At 33.9% G+C, this 15365-nt stretch overlaps 1 protein-coding gene and 1 long non-coding RNA gene across 6 annotated transcripts in view; one reads left to right on the top strand and one right to left on the bottom strand.

The window, feature by feature from the left end:
- The window catches only part of fam189a1 (family with sequence similarity 189 member A1), a 205886-nt gene that overhangs the window by 12053 nt on the left and 178468 nt on the right, over positions 1-15365 (bottom strand). For all 3 annotated transcript variants that reach the window (XM_073908638.1, XM_003198968.7, XM_068222641.2), the window contains exons 5-7: positions 13291-13398; positions 3607-3767; positions 2810-2945 (exon numbers count right to left, since the gene is read on the bottom strand). In XM_073908638.1, coding sequence (XP_073764739.1) covers positions 2810-2945; positions 3607-3767; positions 13291-13398 — 405 coding nt within the window. The remainder of the gene's footprint in view (positions 1-2809; positions 2946-3606; positions 3768-13290; positions 13399-15365) is intronic.
- LOC141375380 (uncharacterized) lies at positions 8110-10731 on the top strand. Of its 3 annotated transcripts, none has more exons than XR_012383330.1 (7): positions 8110-8155; positions 8717-8789; positions 9741-9798; positions 9888-9981; positions 10105-10262; positions 10358-10453; positions 10628-10731. It is a non-coding gene; the product is annotated as an uncharacterized lncRNA (long non-coding RNA). The 3 variants fall into 3 exon arrangements; XR_012383331.1 differs by having other exon boundaries at positions 8717-8827; XR_012383329.1 differs by lacking the exon at positions 8717-8789.

Below are 15365 nucleotides of genomic sequence, written 5' to 3'. Positions count from 1 at the left end.
TGACCAGCAGGGGGCTCTCTGAGACCAGATCTGTTCTTCGGACGACCGCATTTTTGTGAATGTACACTGTGTGGCATTTCATTTGACCAAATCCTCATAACATGATTGATCAAAGGCACATAAAAGACTATACAGAGAGGGTCTATCCTGTTTACAGAGAGCTTATTCCACAAATAAGCTGCAGGCTACAGTCAGTAGCTCTAAGTAAAGCTATATCAATTTCAAAATATTTCTTTTTAATATTGCTGTTACCCTTTCAAAGCTTGTGCTTGAGGTTAGAAATGACTCTAGTGATTGAAATGCCCTCTCTGCTTTGTTTGCAGACGGTTATCGATAGCTTCACATGGGAAGGTCTAAAATTGAGGAAACCCTTCGGGGAATGTATCTGTTTATTAATCACAGATTCCTTTAGGTAGCAAACAAATCTTCAAAATGGCACATAATCACAGACTCAGATGCTGGATTTGAAAGGTTTGGGTGATTCTTTGTGCGTGTTGTCGCAAAGCGGAGAGCTCTTGTTCCCTTTCATCGGGCGAAGAAGAGAATTTTGATGGAAAATCATTGTTCAAAAGCAGGCCCTGCTCTCACTGTAAGAATGCCCATTTCATTTAAATGGAATGCAATTCCTGCCTGCATTGCTGATGTGTTCCAGAGGAAATTATAATCCATTATACAAAGCCACTTGTATTAATTTCTTTCTCCCCTCAAGTGCACCGAAGGACCTTTTGACTGTCGAGCTTTACACAGACAAATGAGTGTAACTGAGCAGGAGGAACATTGCTGAAAGAGTGCTATGCTGAAACACAGTGCGCATTATTTCAAGACCAAGAAATACCAGGAAAAATAACAGGCTACATAAAGCCAGGACATAAAAATATAAACTGATCAGTCATACAGCACTATAAAGCTAATTTATGAAAACATACATAGACAAAATAGAACTCACACATACAATGACATGAATAAACTTAATTTATAATGTGCATGCATATGTGACATAAGTAAAAACAAAACTTAATATTTAGGAACTTTATCAAAAGTTAAGAGATCACTTTAAAAGTTATTGTCAGTTCTGGATTTGCCATTAATAGATTAAATACATTAAATAAATTAACACACAATAAAATAAAGGTATTTTATTCTATTTGCAGTTGTTTGTTAAATACAAATTTCTTTCTGGTTTTTAAAGTTGCTAAACATATAGAATATTTTATATACATATAGAATATCTCAGGCTCATTCTGATTACCTACCCTTATATACATTTCTGAAGAGAACAAAGTACATCCTAGAAGCTATGTTTTTTTTTTGCAGTTTTTGTTTTCGTGAATTCGCCAGAGGCCGCTGTGTGTGCTTTTCAAGATGTGAAATTCCTCTCTTGAGTGCTATTTGCACCTGCTGTTCTCACATAAATCCACCAAAGGCTGCTGTCGATTGACTGACTGACCAACTGACTAACCGACTGATTATTCCACCCTCCCCCTTTCCTAAACCCAACCAATAGAGTTTTAACAAGCACAGATTGACCCGCCCACCCCTTCCATAAACCCAACCACAGTGTTTAAAAAGCAATCCAGTAAAAGAAAAGCCCTCGGCTTATTTTTACCACATTCTCACCCTGTTATTAACTTGTTTATTTTATTTTTTAGCTTTTGTTTTTGTTTCACCTGCTTTCTGGAACCATTTTTTTTTAACAGACTTGAATCCTGTTGTCATGGTCAACTGTGCTCTGTATCTCAAGTCCACGGACATACATGTTGAGCTATTGGACAAACTAGTAACAGCAGGAAAGCCGTCCATGCACACGGAGGCATGCAGTCAGCTGGTAAGCATGAAAACTAACGACGTCATATCGTTCATTTTAAAGTGCAGCCATATGTACTTCTGGCTACATAGTCCGCGATCTCCAGAAATGTATATACGGCTATGTTTTCAGAAAGAGCCTATGCAAAATATTTTAGATTGGCATAGTGTCATTTTCTGCAAATATATATGCTAAATTATTTGCATTTGAAATTAGGTTATTTAAACTGTATTTTATATGTTATTTTGCTTCCTTTTAGGATTAAATGTACATGTTACTTTCTCATTTTAAAGAAAATCACATTGCTCATGTGACAGACATCAAAATGAAAAGAAATATGTGACATACTGGCTGCTCTTTGAAATTACGTCCTTGTGGACCACAAAAATAGTGTCAACTTGAAAAAAAGCCTCTCAGGTCCAATATGACAGGTCTTTTATTACGGTAAAGGTCACATATTACTGGTAACTGGTGCCTTTGACAAATTTTTGACAGATGGCTCAGTCCATTTTGTTTTTATAGTCCTCTTTTGTCATTGTGTTGACTATAGAGTAAGTAACTTTACAACTACAAGCCAACTTATTGTACTAACCCTCACCTAAAAATCTACTTATACTTTACTACTTAGAAGACACAAAGAAGATTAAATTTACAATGTAGCTGCCTAAAAGGTTCTCTAAAAATGCTCTCTTTTTTGACGTTTCTCATATTTTACCACAATTAAAACTATTAAATACACTTTAAAAAATATAGGTGCCGGAAAAACTGAAGAGTTTTTGGCTCAATAAAGATTCTTTTAGTTCTCCAAAGAATGGTTTGTTCAAATTCTAATAATCTAAAGAGGATTTGCCACTGTTAGAAGTTTATTAAAAGTTGTTCAGTTCAAGAAACCACCATATCCAAATAACGAACCTTTATTTTTAAGAGTGTGCATCTTCATAATAGACACTACACAGTGAAGTCTTCAGTGCAGTCTGACAGTAGTATGTAGAAAAGGTGTTTTACCTGGCTGGCAGGTGTCTGTCCCACGACAGATTCATAGGGTGGTGGCAGTTCAGATGGATACAGAGCCCCGGGGCTGTTTATAGGCACCCCATAAATAGCACTGAAGGGAGAGTGTGGAAAGTCCAGATGCAACCCTCTAATGAACAGAAACGATGAGGGAACATGATTATAACTCTGCATCATAGTGAGGATGATGACTGCAAATGTGAATAAATGGAATATTAAGCCATTTCCTCTTCATCTTAGCAATTTTGTAATTATCCAGGCTCTCATGTTACCTGCATTTTTTAATGTTTTGTTGTGTGTTCCACGTCTTGAGATTGATTGTGCGGTGTGTACGCAGGGCTGCTCTTGCTCTCTATGTATTTACTGCTTTGTTGACACATTAGCGTGGCCGCGGGCTAAACAGCCTCATCAGCACGTTTTTTATGATGGGATGCTGGGCAGAGAGTCTCACAGTGCCAGACAGAGAAATCAATGCTGGATTTACACCAGGCCAGGGACACTGCCGCTCCATAATATGGATCGTCTGAACAGTTTGTATTAAGGCCTGCACTTATACAACTGGTTTGTGGGAGTGTCCGAATTCCCATAAAAAAATTAACAGATGTTTTGTATAATCATTACTTACACGGGACAATTATTTAAATCTATGTGAGTCAATTTATTCATGAACACAAATTTCATTCACAGAGAACGGGATTTGAAGCCAAGCAATCTGAGATCAAGCTGCTTCTCATATTTAGTGCAAATATTAGGTCATTTCTGGGATGCGAGCTCTGTGTGTGCTTGTTTACCTCTGGCCTTCCATCACAGGGGTGCAGGTGTATTCGGGGGGATAGTAGGGCGGAGGAGGGATTGGTGGGATGAACTCATCAAAGTCCAGCGTCTGGTGTAAGATGGTCCCGTGAGGGGTCATACAGTCCGCACTCAGGGCACGTGCTCGGTGTGGCATGAACTGATGAAAAAGAGTCAAACAGTGATCGTTTTGTTTTATTTTTTTTTACTTTTTAGAACATACATTATCATTTTTTGGTATCATTTTACAGCAAGGCTTCATTAGGCTCTACTCACTTATAGGTTCGTGTTAGTTTCATAATATATTAACAGATTTGATTTTTTCCCCCTAAAATATATTCATTGGGTTTTGTTTGAACTACAGAACAAAATACATTAAATGAATACATAAATGAAAAGACTTAAATTAAATAAAATATATAATAAATAAGTAAAAATAATTATAGAATACTGAAACAGGAATCTAACAAATAGTTAAAAAGGTGAAAAATAAATATGTAAATAAATGACTTAAATTCAAACCTTGTCTTAATCTCTAAAATGTTTAAAAGGGTCATCTTTTAAAACAGACAATGATATTTTTAATTTCAATGAGTTTTAATTTCTGAAGTTATCTTTAGATAATTATGTTCCATTTATGTTCTTACCTTTAGATATTTATGTTCCTGGGGGATATCTAATTTTCTCACCAATTGTTAGAACAAGAGCATTATAACACTTTAGATTTTTAATGATGTATCAGCAAATACTGAGGTTACGATTAACTATGATTAAAGGCCTTGGAAATAACGTTAAGAAATGAAAATCTCATTAATATGATGATTATGCGCTAAAAAAACTTTCTTTTTTTTGATATTTTTTAAAATCTTTTAAATGATATTTATTACTATTATCCAATAAAGCAATTCACTAGGTCCAAAACAAAGAGTAAGATGCAAGTCGACTAATAACAGATTTCAAGTAGTTTATGTGAGGATATTCTGTAAGGATATGAGCACAGTTGGGATAGATAAAGCCATTTCTCGCCCTGCTGAGACCCTTTGGCTAACGGGTTTCATTTTATGCAATTTAACCCTCTGATGCATGAATTATTAAAGGAAAAGACGAAATTTGACTTCAAAGCCAGAATATAATCACTCCGAATCTTCTCTTTTTGATGTATTTGAGAGCGTTACATAATTGTGCATCACCATTTTCGTCAGCCATGTAGAATTGAGGTTGTCTGAAATAGAACAACATATGACGCGAAAGACACATCATTACAAAAATCATAAAAGACTATGCAATTTGAGCACGCTTTTGACCCAATCCATTTGATTTAGGGAGTCAGTGGGATGCAAAAATTGATCACACATTGAACTCATATACACTAAAACAGTCAACTTTCTCAAATGAAATGAGTGTAGTTAACTCAAAATTGACTGAAAGTTAATTCTACTCATTTGAAAAGAGATTTGAATTCAGTGTTGAAGGTAGTGAGTTAATTAAATACCTCATTACTTCAACTTAAACGGAGTAAGTTCACAGTACTCATATGGATTTGTTTTTTTTACTCAAATAGTTTGTAGCAATCAGTTTCCTCAAACAGTTTGAGTTGACTTAACTTATAGGGTTTTACAGTCCTCAGTTGGTTTGAATACTCTTCATTTATTGGGTTTTACTGTGCTCTAATTGCTTAATTTACTAAAATGGATTAAGCTGACAGTACTTATTAGGATTAGTTTTTTAACTTAAATGGTTTGTTGAAATCGATTTCCTCAAATGGTTTGAGTTACCTTAACCTTTTAGGTTTTACAGTGTAGTAAATGAAAGATGATCAACACTATCTGGAAACTTCACACCTTCCAAACAGAAAAACTGTTAATTTTGCTTTCTTTTTCTTTCAGTCTAGATCAATTTGATCTTAAACATCCTTAAAAATAACTGTAAACTGAACTAAACTGAACTTCAACTGTGACACTGAAGCAGTTTCAATTTACTACAACTTAACTGCCTTGACACAATCTACTGTACAAAAAGCTCTATAAAATAAAGATGAATTGAAATTGATTAAATGAAATGACAAGTATAAGAAGAAATATAAAGGCATTGATTGAAATACAATGTCAAAATCATTTCAGTACATGACAAGCACCAAATCCTTAAGAGATGAACACAAAAGGATCATGTAATGATGAAATCAACTAATGCAGTAACGCAAAGGGAAAAGCTCCGCGCCATGCTTCACCTCATCCCTGCCCTCGGGTCTCTGTTGTCTTTGTTCATGGACTGTGCAGCTGGTAACAGTGGTGATTTCTCGCTTTGCCACTCTGTGCCCCAAGTCAAAACTAATCCCACAACTGCTCCAGCGATTCACAGAGCCACAGTCATGCTAATATAAGCCATCTCAATTCATCTAGCTGTGCCCCTGCCTCTGCTGCAGTCATCCACGAGGCCGTGCAATTTACTGCAGTGCTCATAAAATGCACAAAGACCACTCTTAAAGAATATTAAAACTTTATGTGTCACAAGTTTATTTTCCCTCGCATAAAACAGGCTGGCTGAAAAAGACAGATCCACTAAAAGAGTGCGATGACAGATCCACAGATCACTCTCTCTGAGCATTATAACATCTGTAGTCTCGTTCTCATCTATTCTTATGCTTACAAAATGAATAATACAGTTCTTTTGAAAAATATGGAAAAAAACTATATAAAAGAGATCAGATGAAGATTCCTGTTGCAGCATCAATGGCTTTGGTTTTATTGTGCATTAAAGAAGAGCTAAATACAACTCACTGAAGTTCTGTAACAATTTTAATGTAATAAGTTAATAATACCGGGTGACAAATGTGCATGTGAACAGGTTTTATTTTATGCCAGTGATCACCAAACACAAGTGCTTATAAAAAAATAGATGTCATCAAGGTGAAAAAGGCTAATTTGAAAATGTGAGTATATTTATATTTGAATCATTTTTTTAAATTTAAAAATTGTATGTGCAAAGATCATGTATCCATACTTTAAAACAAGACCCTTTCTTCACTCCCCTAGGTTGATTTTTATGTAAAATAATTTAGTTGTTTTTGACAGGAAAACCAAAAGCTATTCTGTATTGTAATGTTAATGTGTCGTGCAAAGAAACAGAGCAGACGCACAGGCAGATCTACAGAAGGATCTAAAGTCTCAAATACATTTCAGAATCATAATCAAACTTTGAGAGTATCATTTCAGTGGTCGCTTCTGTCAGCATGATGCAGGTGAAATGTTGCTTGATCAGATGCTTCCTTTACCATAGTCTTTTTTACTACTGTAATTTTAGTTGAGTGTTTATTTTATTTTATTTTATTATTGATTGAAAACTGTATGAGATATTTAGATATTCATTTAACATTGCTATAGCTATCATTCTCCTGAAGCAAAGGTTTCTAAATTCTACATACTGTACATTCCTACAAATTGAGAAAAAACTGTATTTCATGGGACAATTAAAATTGTGTTTACTCATGACATTCCAAACCTCAATGATTTGCTTCTGTCTGTGATGTTTTGAATGATTTGTTCAAGAATGTTAGCAACCAGCATTGTGTTGAAGTATATGGACCAAAACACAATGGAGTCAATAGGAACCAAACTTTTTGGTTGTTATGTTCTTCAAAACATCTTTTGGGTTCACATATTTATCAACATTTATCCAAATAGCTTGGAACTGAAGTCTCTGTAACCCAGAAAGTTCAAACATACAGAATCAAATATTTTCCAAATATGAGTGAAGCTTCTCTACTTGCAATAAATTTCATTAGGCTATGGTTTTCCTTACTTTGAATAAAGTCAACATATTTAAAATCCAACAGTACTCTCTTATTACCTCTGAGAAATGCTTCAATTCACCTTTATAGTGAGGTTTTGCCCTGAAATTCAGGCTAAAAACACACACACAAAAAATTAACAACTTCTAAAATGATTATTTTCTTGATAAACAAAGCACCCAGATCCCAAGTATAGACACTTATTTAGGGAAAAACATAATGTTTTATTTGTAGTATGACATGTCATGGAGAGTATGTGTCACAAATCTATGATCTAGTCTTTGCAGATTACTGGAAAACATTTACTATCACCCAAACTACAATACTGCCACTGAACTGCACTACATTTCCCATCAGACACCTCAAATACACATCAGTTCTGGATCACCACTGATTACTTGCACACAGCTGTAGCTCATGAAGACTGATTAGTTGGATTATATACACTGTAAACCCTAATGCTGTAACTAATTAATTGAGTTGAGTTCTATTAACTTAAATCATTAAAATTCGTTTATCTTAATTAACCTTGATGAGTATTTAGAACTTTTTCTTATTTTTGAGTTTGTAAAAATTTAATCTTTCAAGTAAGGTGAACAACTCTGCTGGGTTTAATCTATACAAAATGTCTCTTTAAAGTTTCATTAACTCAAATTCTGTCAGCCTAGTGATTTTGCGTCTGACGTCATCTAGGTTCACGTACATGCTTATGCTTCATTCGTTTTTTTCAAGATGGCGGATCGGCCTCGCTTCACACTACAGTAAGTAAAATATTTACAAATCCAAGAAATATTAAATGTATGTTTTAATTAATATAATCACAGTAACAGTTCAATGTAATGTAGAGTTAATCAGGGTGCGTTTACATGTCGTACATTACAGAAAACATGTTTAGCCTCACTTGTTGCTAACTAACGTTAACATTACTGTTTAAAAAGTTAGAATCAGTGCAATGTTAGCGTTAGTTGTAATGTGTTAACTCTGAATTTTAACAGAGTGTGATAAAGACAAAAATATTTAAAATCGGCAGATTACATTTTTCAAAAAAATTTAAATCTTGGCGCGAGTATGCCTTTTCTCAGCCTGTGCTGAAGTTGTCATGGAGACGCGCGCTCTCACAACCGCATGTCATGGCGCTGCGCTGAACTCCATCCAGTCTGTGAATGTGGTATTATCTTCGCGATCTGTAGGCACTTCGGAAACGAAAGGCGCAAGAAACGTAACGTTAATCATAACTCAAATGATCTCCGCCTAAACACTTAACGGTATTTTCTGATGACGCGCAAAAACGTAGTCTCAAAACTTAACTCTGTCACACGCAGCTTGTTGCTTGCTGATCCATGTATGAGGATAGCCTGACGGAGAACATTTAAGCTGCGCTCCTCACCTGAGCAGGTACAGAGCAGAGCTTCATTTTACACTACCACATTGAGGTAAAGTTGGTTTTATATTCATACATTCATTTAGTAACAACTTGTGACTCGCTCCATAAATTGTTTACCATGGTACTTTGTCTATTCGTTCTGAAATCACATGCAAGTATGACATGAAAACAACATTACACTAAATGCACTATTTTTTTTGACTGAACAATGTTGTACTTTGAAAGTCATTGGCTGCTAATATGATTTCACCATTAAGAATATGCAAAAATTACCTTTCTGAAATTATATTATTAAGGAGAAAGTCTGAATGTGTAAATATAAAACTAACTTTACCTCAATCACCAGCACTGATCAACACTTAATATTTCCTCGCGCTTAAGACGACATCTCTGCATATCAATGATTACCTGATTAATGCGATCAGTTAAGTGAGTTTAAATGTCATTTAGGTCAAATGTATTTTAAAGGTATGATAAAAGTTTTTTTTTTTTTCAATCTATTTTTTAAAATGTTTACTCTGGAGAGAATATAAACAGCCTAAAAAACAAAGTATGCATATCTATAACACATTAATACAAAATTATGTTATTAAATAAAATAATAACAAAACTAAATATTCAAGACGTGGTAAAGAAGACAGTTTTCTGATGTGCAAATTTTGTAGCTTAAAATATATTTATATCTTAAAAATATAAATATTTTAGTCTATATATTTTTACATCATTAGACAATAAGGTAAGTTTTGTTATTTCTAGCTTTTAAAATCAGGCCTTAAATTTCTTTGTCGTCCTATTCAGTTTTAGAAATTTCAATACTGTTTAAATCTGTGTTCATCGAATTAAAGCAACTAACATGATAATCAGCTCTATTGCTAACCATTTTGGAGGTTAACGTTAGACATCAGGCAATTGTACTACTTCCACTCTCAGCTAAATGACACTGTGACTTTGTGTACATACAGAATTGAAGGTCGGGTGTTGCTGACTACAGATAGGTTCTTAAATGGAGGCATGTGAAAGGTGGGTAAAATATTTATTTTGTACTACTATGCCTGGCATATCCAGATAAAATAAATATTACAGTGTATTTATCAATGATACTTTTGCAGCAAGGAAAGTGAAACTTCAGCTAGACCTTGAGTTCAGTTTACAACATGAAGATCCTGCTTTCAACATCTGATCAACACCTGATTTTCATCTGAGGTAAAAAATAGATAAGTAAATGAAACATAATAATAATATTAATACATTTTTTCTAGAATTGTATATTTTGTGGTGTGGGTTTGTTTTATGAAATTCTCTCTTGTTTCTTTTTACTGTTTGCAGAGTACCAACATGTTACAAATGAGAATTTTCCCCACAAATTCTTTGCAAAACTAGACCACCACCTATTTCATTTGATGACAATTTCAAGGCAAACAGCATCCAAAACTGGCAAGACAGCAGATACCCTGGCTAATCTTTTAAAGGTTTATGATGAGCAGGTATGTTTGGGGTCACGTGTTAAAGTATACATTAAAATATAATTTGAATTATTATTATTTTTTTAATTTTTAAAAAATTGATTCTTGATTTCCAGGAACTGCATGATGTCAGTTCATGACGGACTACTGTTATCAGAGGTCTTTTGGTCTTGCTGCGTGAGCGTGACTTAAGATTCTTTAGGAACACCATGGTAAGACTTCATTCATTCTTTTCACAATTAGGCATGTTTAATGAAAAGATGAAAGTTTTGAAAACTTTTACTTAATAACATATTTGTAATCAAGAATAGTTGATGAATCATATAATATTGGCTCAGTCATTTTGATACTGTCCTTACATTAATATCCTTGAATTATGTTTTTAGATTGATAATCCTGCTGACTGAACATGCTTTATTGGCCCTGCATTCACTGAGGGTCTCTGTTGTCCTGAAGAATGAATTGGACACCACCCACAGCACACTTCCAGACCTTTCTTGTCTTGTATGGATTAATGTATGCTCTTCACATAATATATAGTAAAGGACTTTGAACTTGTGCAAAAAGTTTTGCTTGGCATGGATGATGGAAAATAAAAAGTCTCGTAGCATGGAAACCTTAAAGAATGAGTTGATGTAGAGCTTTTTTTTTTTTTAACTTAATAAAGACTGTCTCTGGGGTAGTAACTTCAAAACATTTATTTACCTTTAATTGGTAAGTATGCATTTTATTATATATAGGGATAGTTTGTCCAAATGTAAAATTCTGTCATTTACTAACTCTTCACTTGTCCCAAACCTGCTTGAATTTCTTGCTTCTGTTGAACACAAAAGTTAAGTAAAGCTGACAACCTGTAACCACTGACTTTCTAATAGGAAAACAAATACTGTGGAAATCGGTGGTTACAGGTCTCAGCTTTTTTTTTTTTTTCAACAGAAGAAAGAAACTCGAACAGGTTTGGAATAAGTAAATGACAGAATCATAGTTCAACCAAGACTGTGTATATATATATATATATATATATATATATATATATATATATATATATATATATATATATATATATATATATATATATATATATATATATATATATTGTAACGAGCGCACACATGCCACGTCGCCCTGGTCGCTAATTCAACCCAGCTGGACCATCATCAACACAGGATCGTTCACAGCTGGACGTCATCAAGTGGAGAGGCATATAAACCAAGCCCACGCAAGGAGAAGATGAGCTTCATTCACCCAATGACTCCATGCGATAACGCTTGTCTCTCTGTCTCTCCACAGCAGACTCCAGCTCGTGACGATCCCACATCCGACTACTCACTGTCCTTCACTTACTTCCCGGAGCACCAGAGCACCTCACCTTGAAGAAGAGCACCGTTTACACCCCATTCACGTTGTAAATAAAGCACCCTCCGGGGACTTGTCTGTAAACTTATCCAACTGTGTCGCTGTTTTCCCTCTGCCTCGCTACTATATATATATATATATATATATATATAATCTGCTCTCCGTTAAACAGAAATTGGGGGAAAAATAAATGGGGGCGAATAATTCTGACTTCAACGATATATATATATACACAGTTTCTGTGTAGTTTACACTAAACGAGTCACTTCACAGAATGTGCACTTATTATTTTTTTTAACGAATGCCTTAAGAGTAAGTTTTACACTTATTAATGTATTATTAAATTTTATCAAACTTATAGTTGTTTTTTCTTGAGGCTCTTATGTCTGATATCATATTTACATTGTGGGTAATTTTTATTAATTTCAGAATAGTGTTCATTTTCAATCTCTTTATGTCTAATAGTTTTTATTGTTTTAAGACATTTGTAATTGCATAGGAGACAAATTTGAAAGTACTGTTGGACATTTTTTCTTTAACAATAAATGTCTAAAATGGTATTGTCTGTGTGTTTTTAATTACAGATTTATTTTGACAGATTTATGGGGTTTAAAGTTTAAAATAATGGCTAATTTTAATTGTGAAACTGACGATGGAGAAGTTAATTTTAAAAAATGCTATCAAAATGTATGAGCTGGGTGACTAAGTATGTAAAGGTGAGATAAATAATTAAAAATAAGTTAATTGCTATTAAAATGTATGAGCTGGGTGATTTAAGTATTTAAAGTTGAAAGAAATTAAAGCAATTAAGTTAATTGGTATTAAAATGTATGAGCTGGGTGACTAAGTATTTTAAGTTTGGAAAAATTAAAACAATTAAGTTAATTGCAATTAAAACGTATAAGCTGAGTAACTTGGGTATTTTAAGTTAGGTGAAGTGTCTTGCATGAGTACAACAAACTCAAAACTTAATGTTTCTGTTTACTTAAAATAGATAATTTCATAACTTAAAAAATTTGACGTAACTGATTACCTCAAATTTTTTGAGTTTTGTCAACTTATTCGGGATTACAGTGTAGACACACCTCACATTCTCACACACATTGCTGAGTCTTGTTGAACTGTAAGTGAGCATTACGAAGTATTACCTTGCCTTGCCGTGTTTTTATAGTCCAAGTAATCGAGTATGAATTTCAGCTGTGTGTGTGAGTGAGTGTCCAGATTATTGTCAGCTATAGCCGGTGTTGATGGCGCACAGCATCATGGTAGTTGTAGTTCATGTGGTGGCAGATGTGTAGTTCTCCAGTGAACTGCATAGGCTAGACCGCTGGTGATCATGACACTATGTTTAGATATATACAATGTGTTTTTTTGTTTTTTTTTTGTAAATCTACACTATACAATATAACGCTACACTATAACGCTATGTATGTGAACAATAATTACTCGTTTAATCAACAATGTACTATTATTTATTTACTATTTATATGAACAATTAATTTACAGTTATTTTACTGTTAATTGCTATGGATATACAACCCACTGCACAATATTTCTTAGGCAATTTGCTAAATTATACTATTACGTGTTCACTTGTCTTGATGGTATGATTTAAACTCCATGACATAATGTGTAAAAATGTAGTGTATCTAGACACACACACATTCAGCATAATGGTATGGATCACACTTACCATCTGTAGTAAATCAGTGGAGACCATTTGCATACAGCACACGGCCGTGGCCAGAGCACACACAATCGTGGAGATAACATTCAGTGCACACACGCTGAAAAGCAGCTCCTGTGAGACACAGAGAAACAGGGATAAAAAGGAGACCACAACAACGTGTAAATCAGAAAGAAAGACGGGTGGAGGGACAGATGGAGAGTGAGAAAATTAACGAGACTGGCAATTGTTTTGCTGCAAAACCTCAGCTTGGCGAGAACATTTATTGTTGTGTTTGTCAGAGCGAGAGAGTCTGAGAAAAAACTGCAGTTAAAAAGGAATAAATGTGTGGAGGAGAGAGCGCGGCTATGACATAATGGATAAGGAGGATAACGGTGTCACCAAAGTGGGATTTTTTTATGGTATCATTGCTTTGATAAAGATGAGCACAAAAGAGCTGAATTAAATGGTGTAACAGAGTAAATCCTTTAAATTCCTTTCCTATTCAAGGACTAGAAGAAGTATTTGATTAGCTTCCCACATTCCAATTCAATTTCATTTGATCCTTTTGTTTCAATGGATATAATTTACTTCTGTTTATTTCACAGACTGAAAACTTTGTTTACTTTATCTATTGATACATGGTAAATTGTTTGTTACAAGTGTAGAAATGCTGACACTACATTCAATTATTATGAAATTGTATAACTGTATTATAACGATATTATTAATTGTATACAAAAAATGTAGAATTAATTATATAATGTATTACAATTATATTGATATAATTTTGCTATTATATTATATAAATATATCATATTAATATAATATATACTATATTAATATTATATTGATACAATATTTTGGACCTAAAATTAACATTCACATTGTATTAACACACACACATTGAATTTTGGGGACATATACTGTAGGTTTCCATTGTTTCCAAACCTCGATTTTACAATACAGCTTTACTTTCTGAAAAAACCGCATAAGCTTTTGAGAAATGTCAGTAATTTCCTCATAATTCACCATCACCTTGTAATTTCTGTGTAATACCCATGTCACTATCCACATTTGTGTCCTGATATATCAAAAAACACAATAAAAATGTAGGGTTCATTTAAAAAAAAGGCAATGCGGAGATTTGATCTCATTAGAAGATTACAACAATTTGATGTGAGTCAAGATATTCTGGAGATGATATACAAGAACTTGGTTGAAAGTGCGGTGAGTTTTACATTATTCCATTGTATGGACTGTTGCCACATTAAAGAAAAGCGAAAACTATGTCGAGTAGTAACAATTGCAAGTGCAACTATAGGTAAAGCACAAAGACAAATAAATGGCATTTATTCTATGAGAATTAAACAAAGTTGTCACATCCTTTAAATGTAAAATTTCAGCTTTTGCCATCAAAAAGATGTTTTAGGCAACCTCAAGTTTAGTAAAATAAGTATCAAAGCCCGACTGCCATTACAATTTTAAATGCCGAGTTTTAAGTATGAATAGAGTTAATTGAGCTTTTTAATGTGATTTATGTGATGACATTGAATGTTTTGTGTTGCCTGTGTTTCTGTGATGTGTGTAATGTAAACGCGAATGTGGTTGTGTGGTGAAGCCAAAGATAAATTTAAAGTAAAAAAAGTAAAGTAAAACAATAAAATCACAAACCAGCTTAAAAACAGCAAGTGTTGTAATAATAATAATAATAATAATAATAATAATAATAAAATGCTACATAAAACCTTTCGACTTTGAAAATGAATTCATATTGTATATAATCTAACAATGTATTAGCCTAAGCATTAGCAGTGGTGAGAGTTAATGGCATTAAAAGAATTGACAATTTCAGAGCTCAGTGAGAAGCCACTTGTGAGTCATCAAGAGAAAGTGTTTAGGTACATTCAGTATTTACGACAACCCATCACACACACCTGCTATCAGAGCCCTGTCCGATCTCTCGTTGTGACAACATGGAATATACGTGACCCAGTGATGTCCTCAAGGAAAATGCTGAATTCCTGAATGTGCACAAGCCCTTTATGTGAAAGGAGACCATCCTAAGAGGACTGGACAGGCCTAACCGCTTCTACATGACT

Source organism: Danio rerio, chromosome 7 (genome assembly GCF_049306965.1).
Source record: "Danio rerio strain Tuebingen ecotype United States chromosome 7, GRCz12tu, whole genome shotgun sequence".
In the NCBI taxonomy this organism is placed as follows: Eukaryota; Metazoa; Chordata; class Actinopteri; order Cypriniformes; family Danionidae; genus Danio; species Danio rerio.
This window is presented reverse-complemented; position numbering and strand designations above follow the sequence as displayed.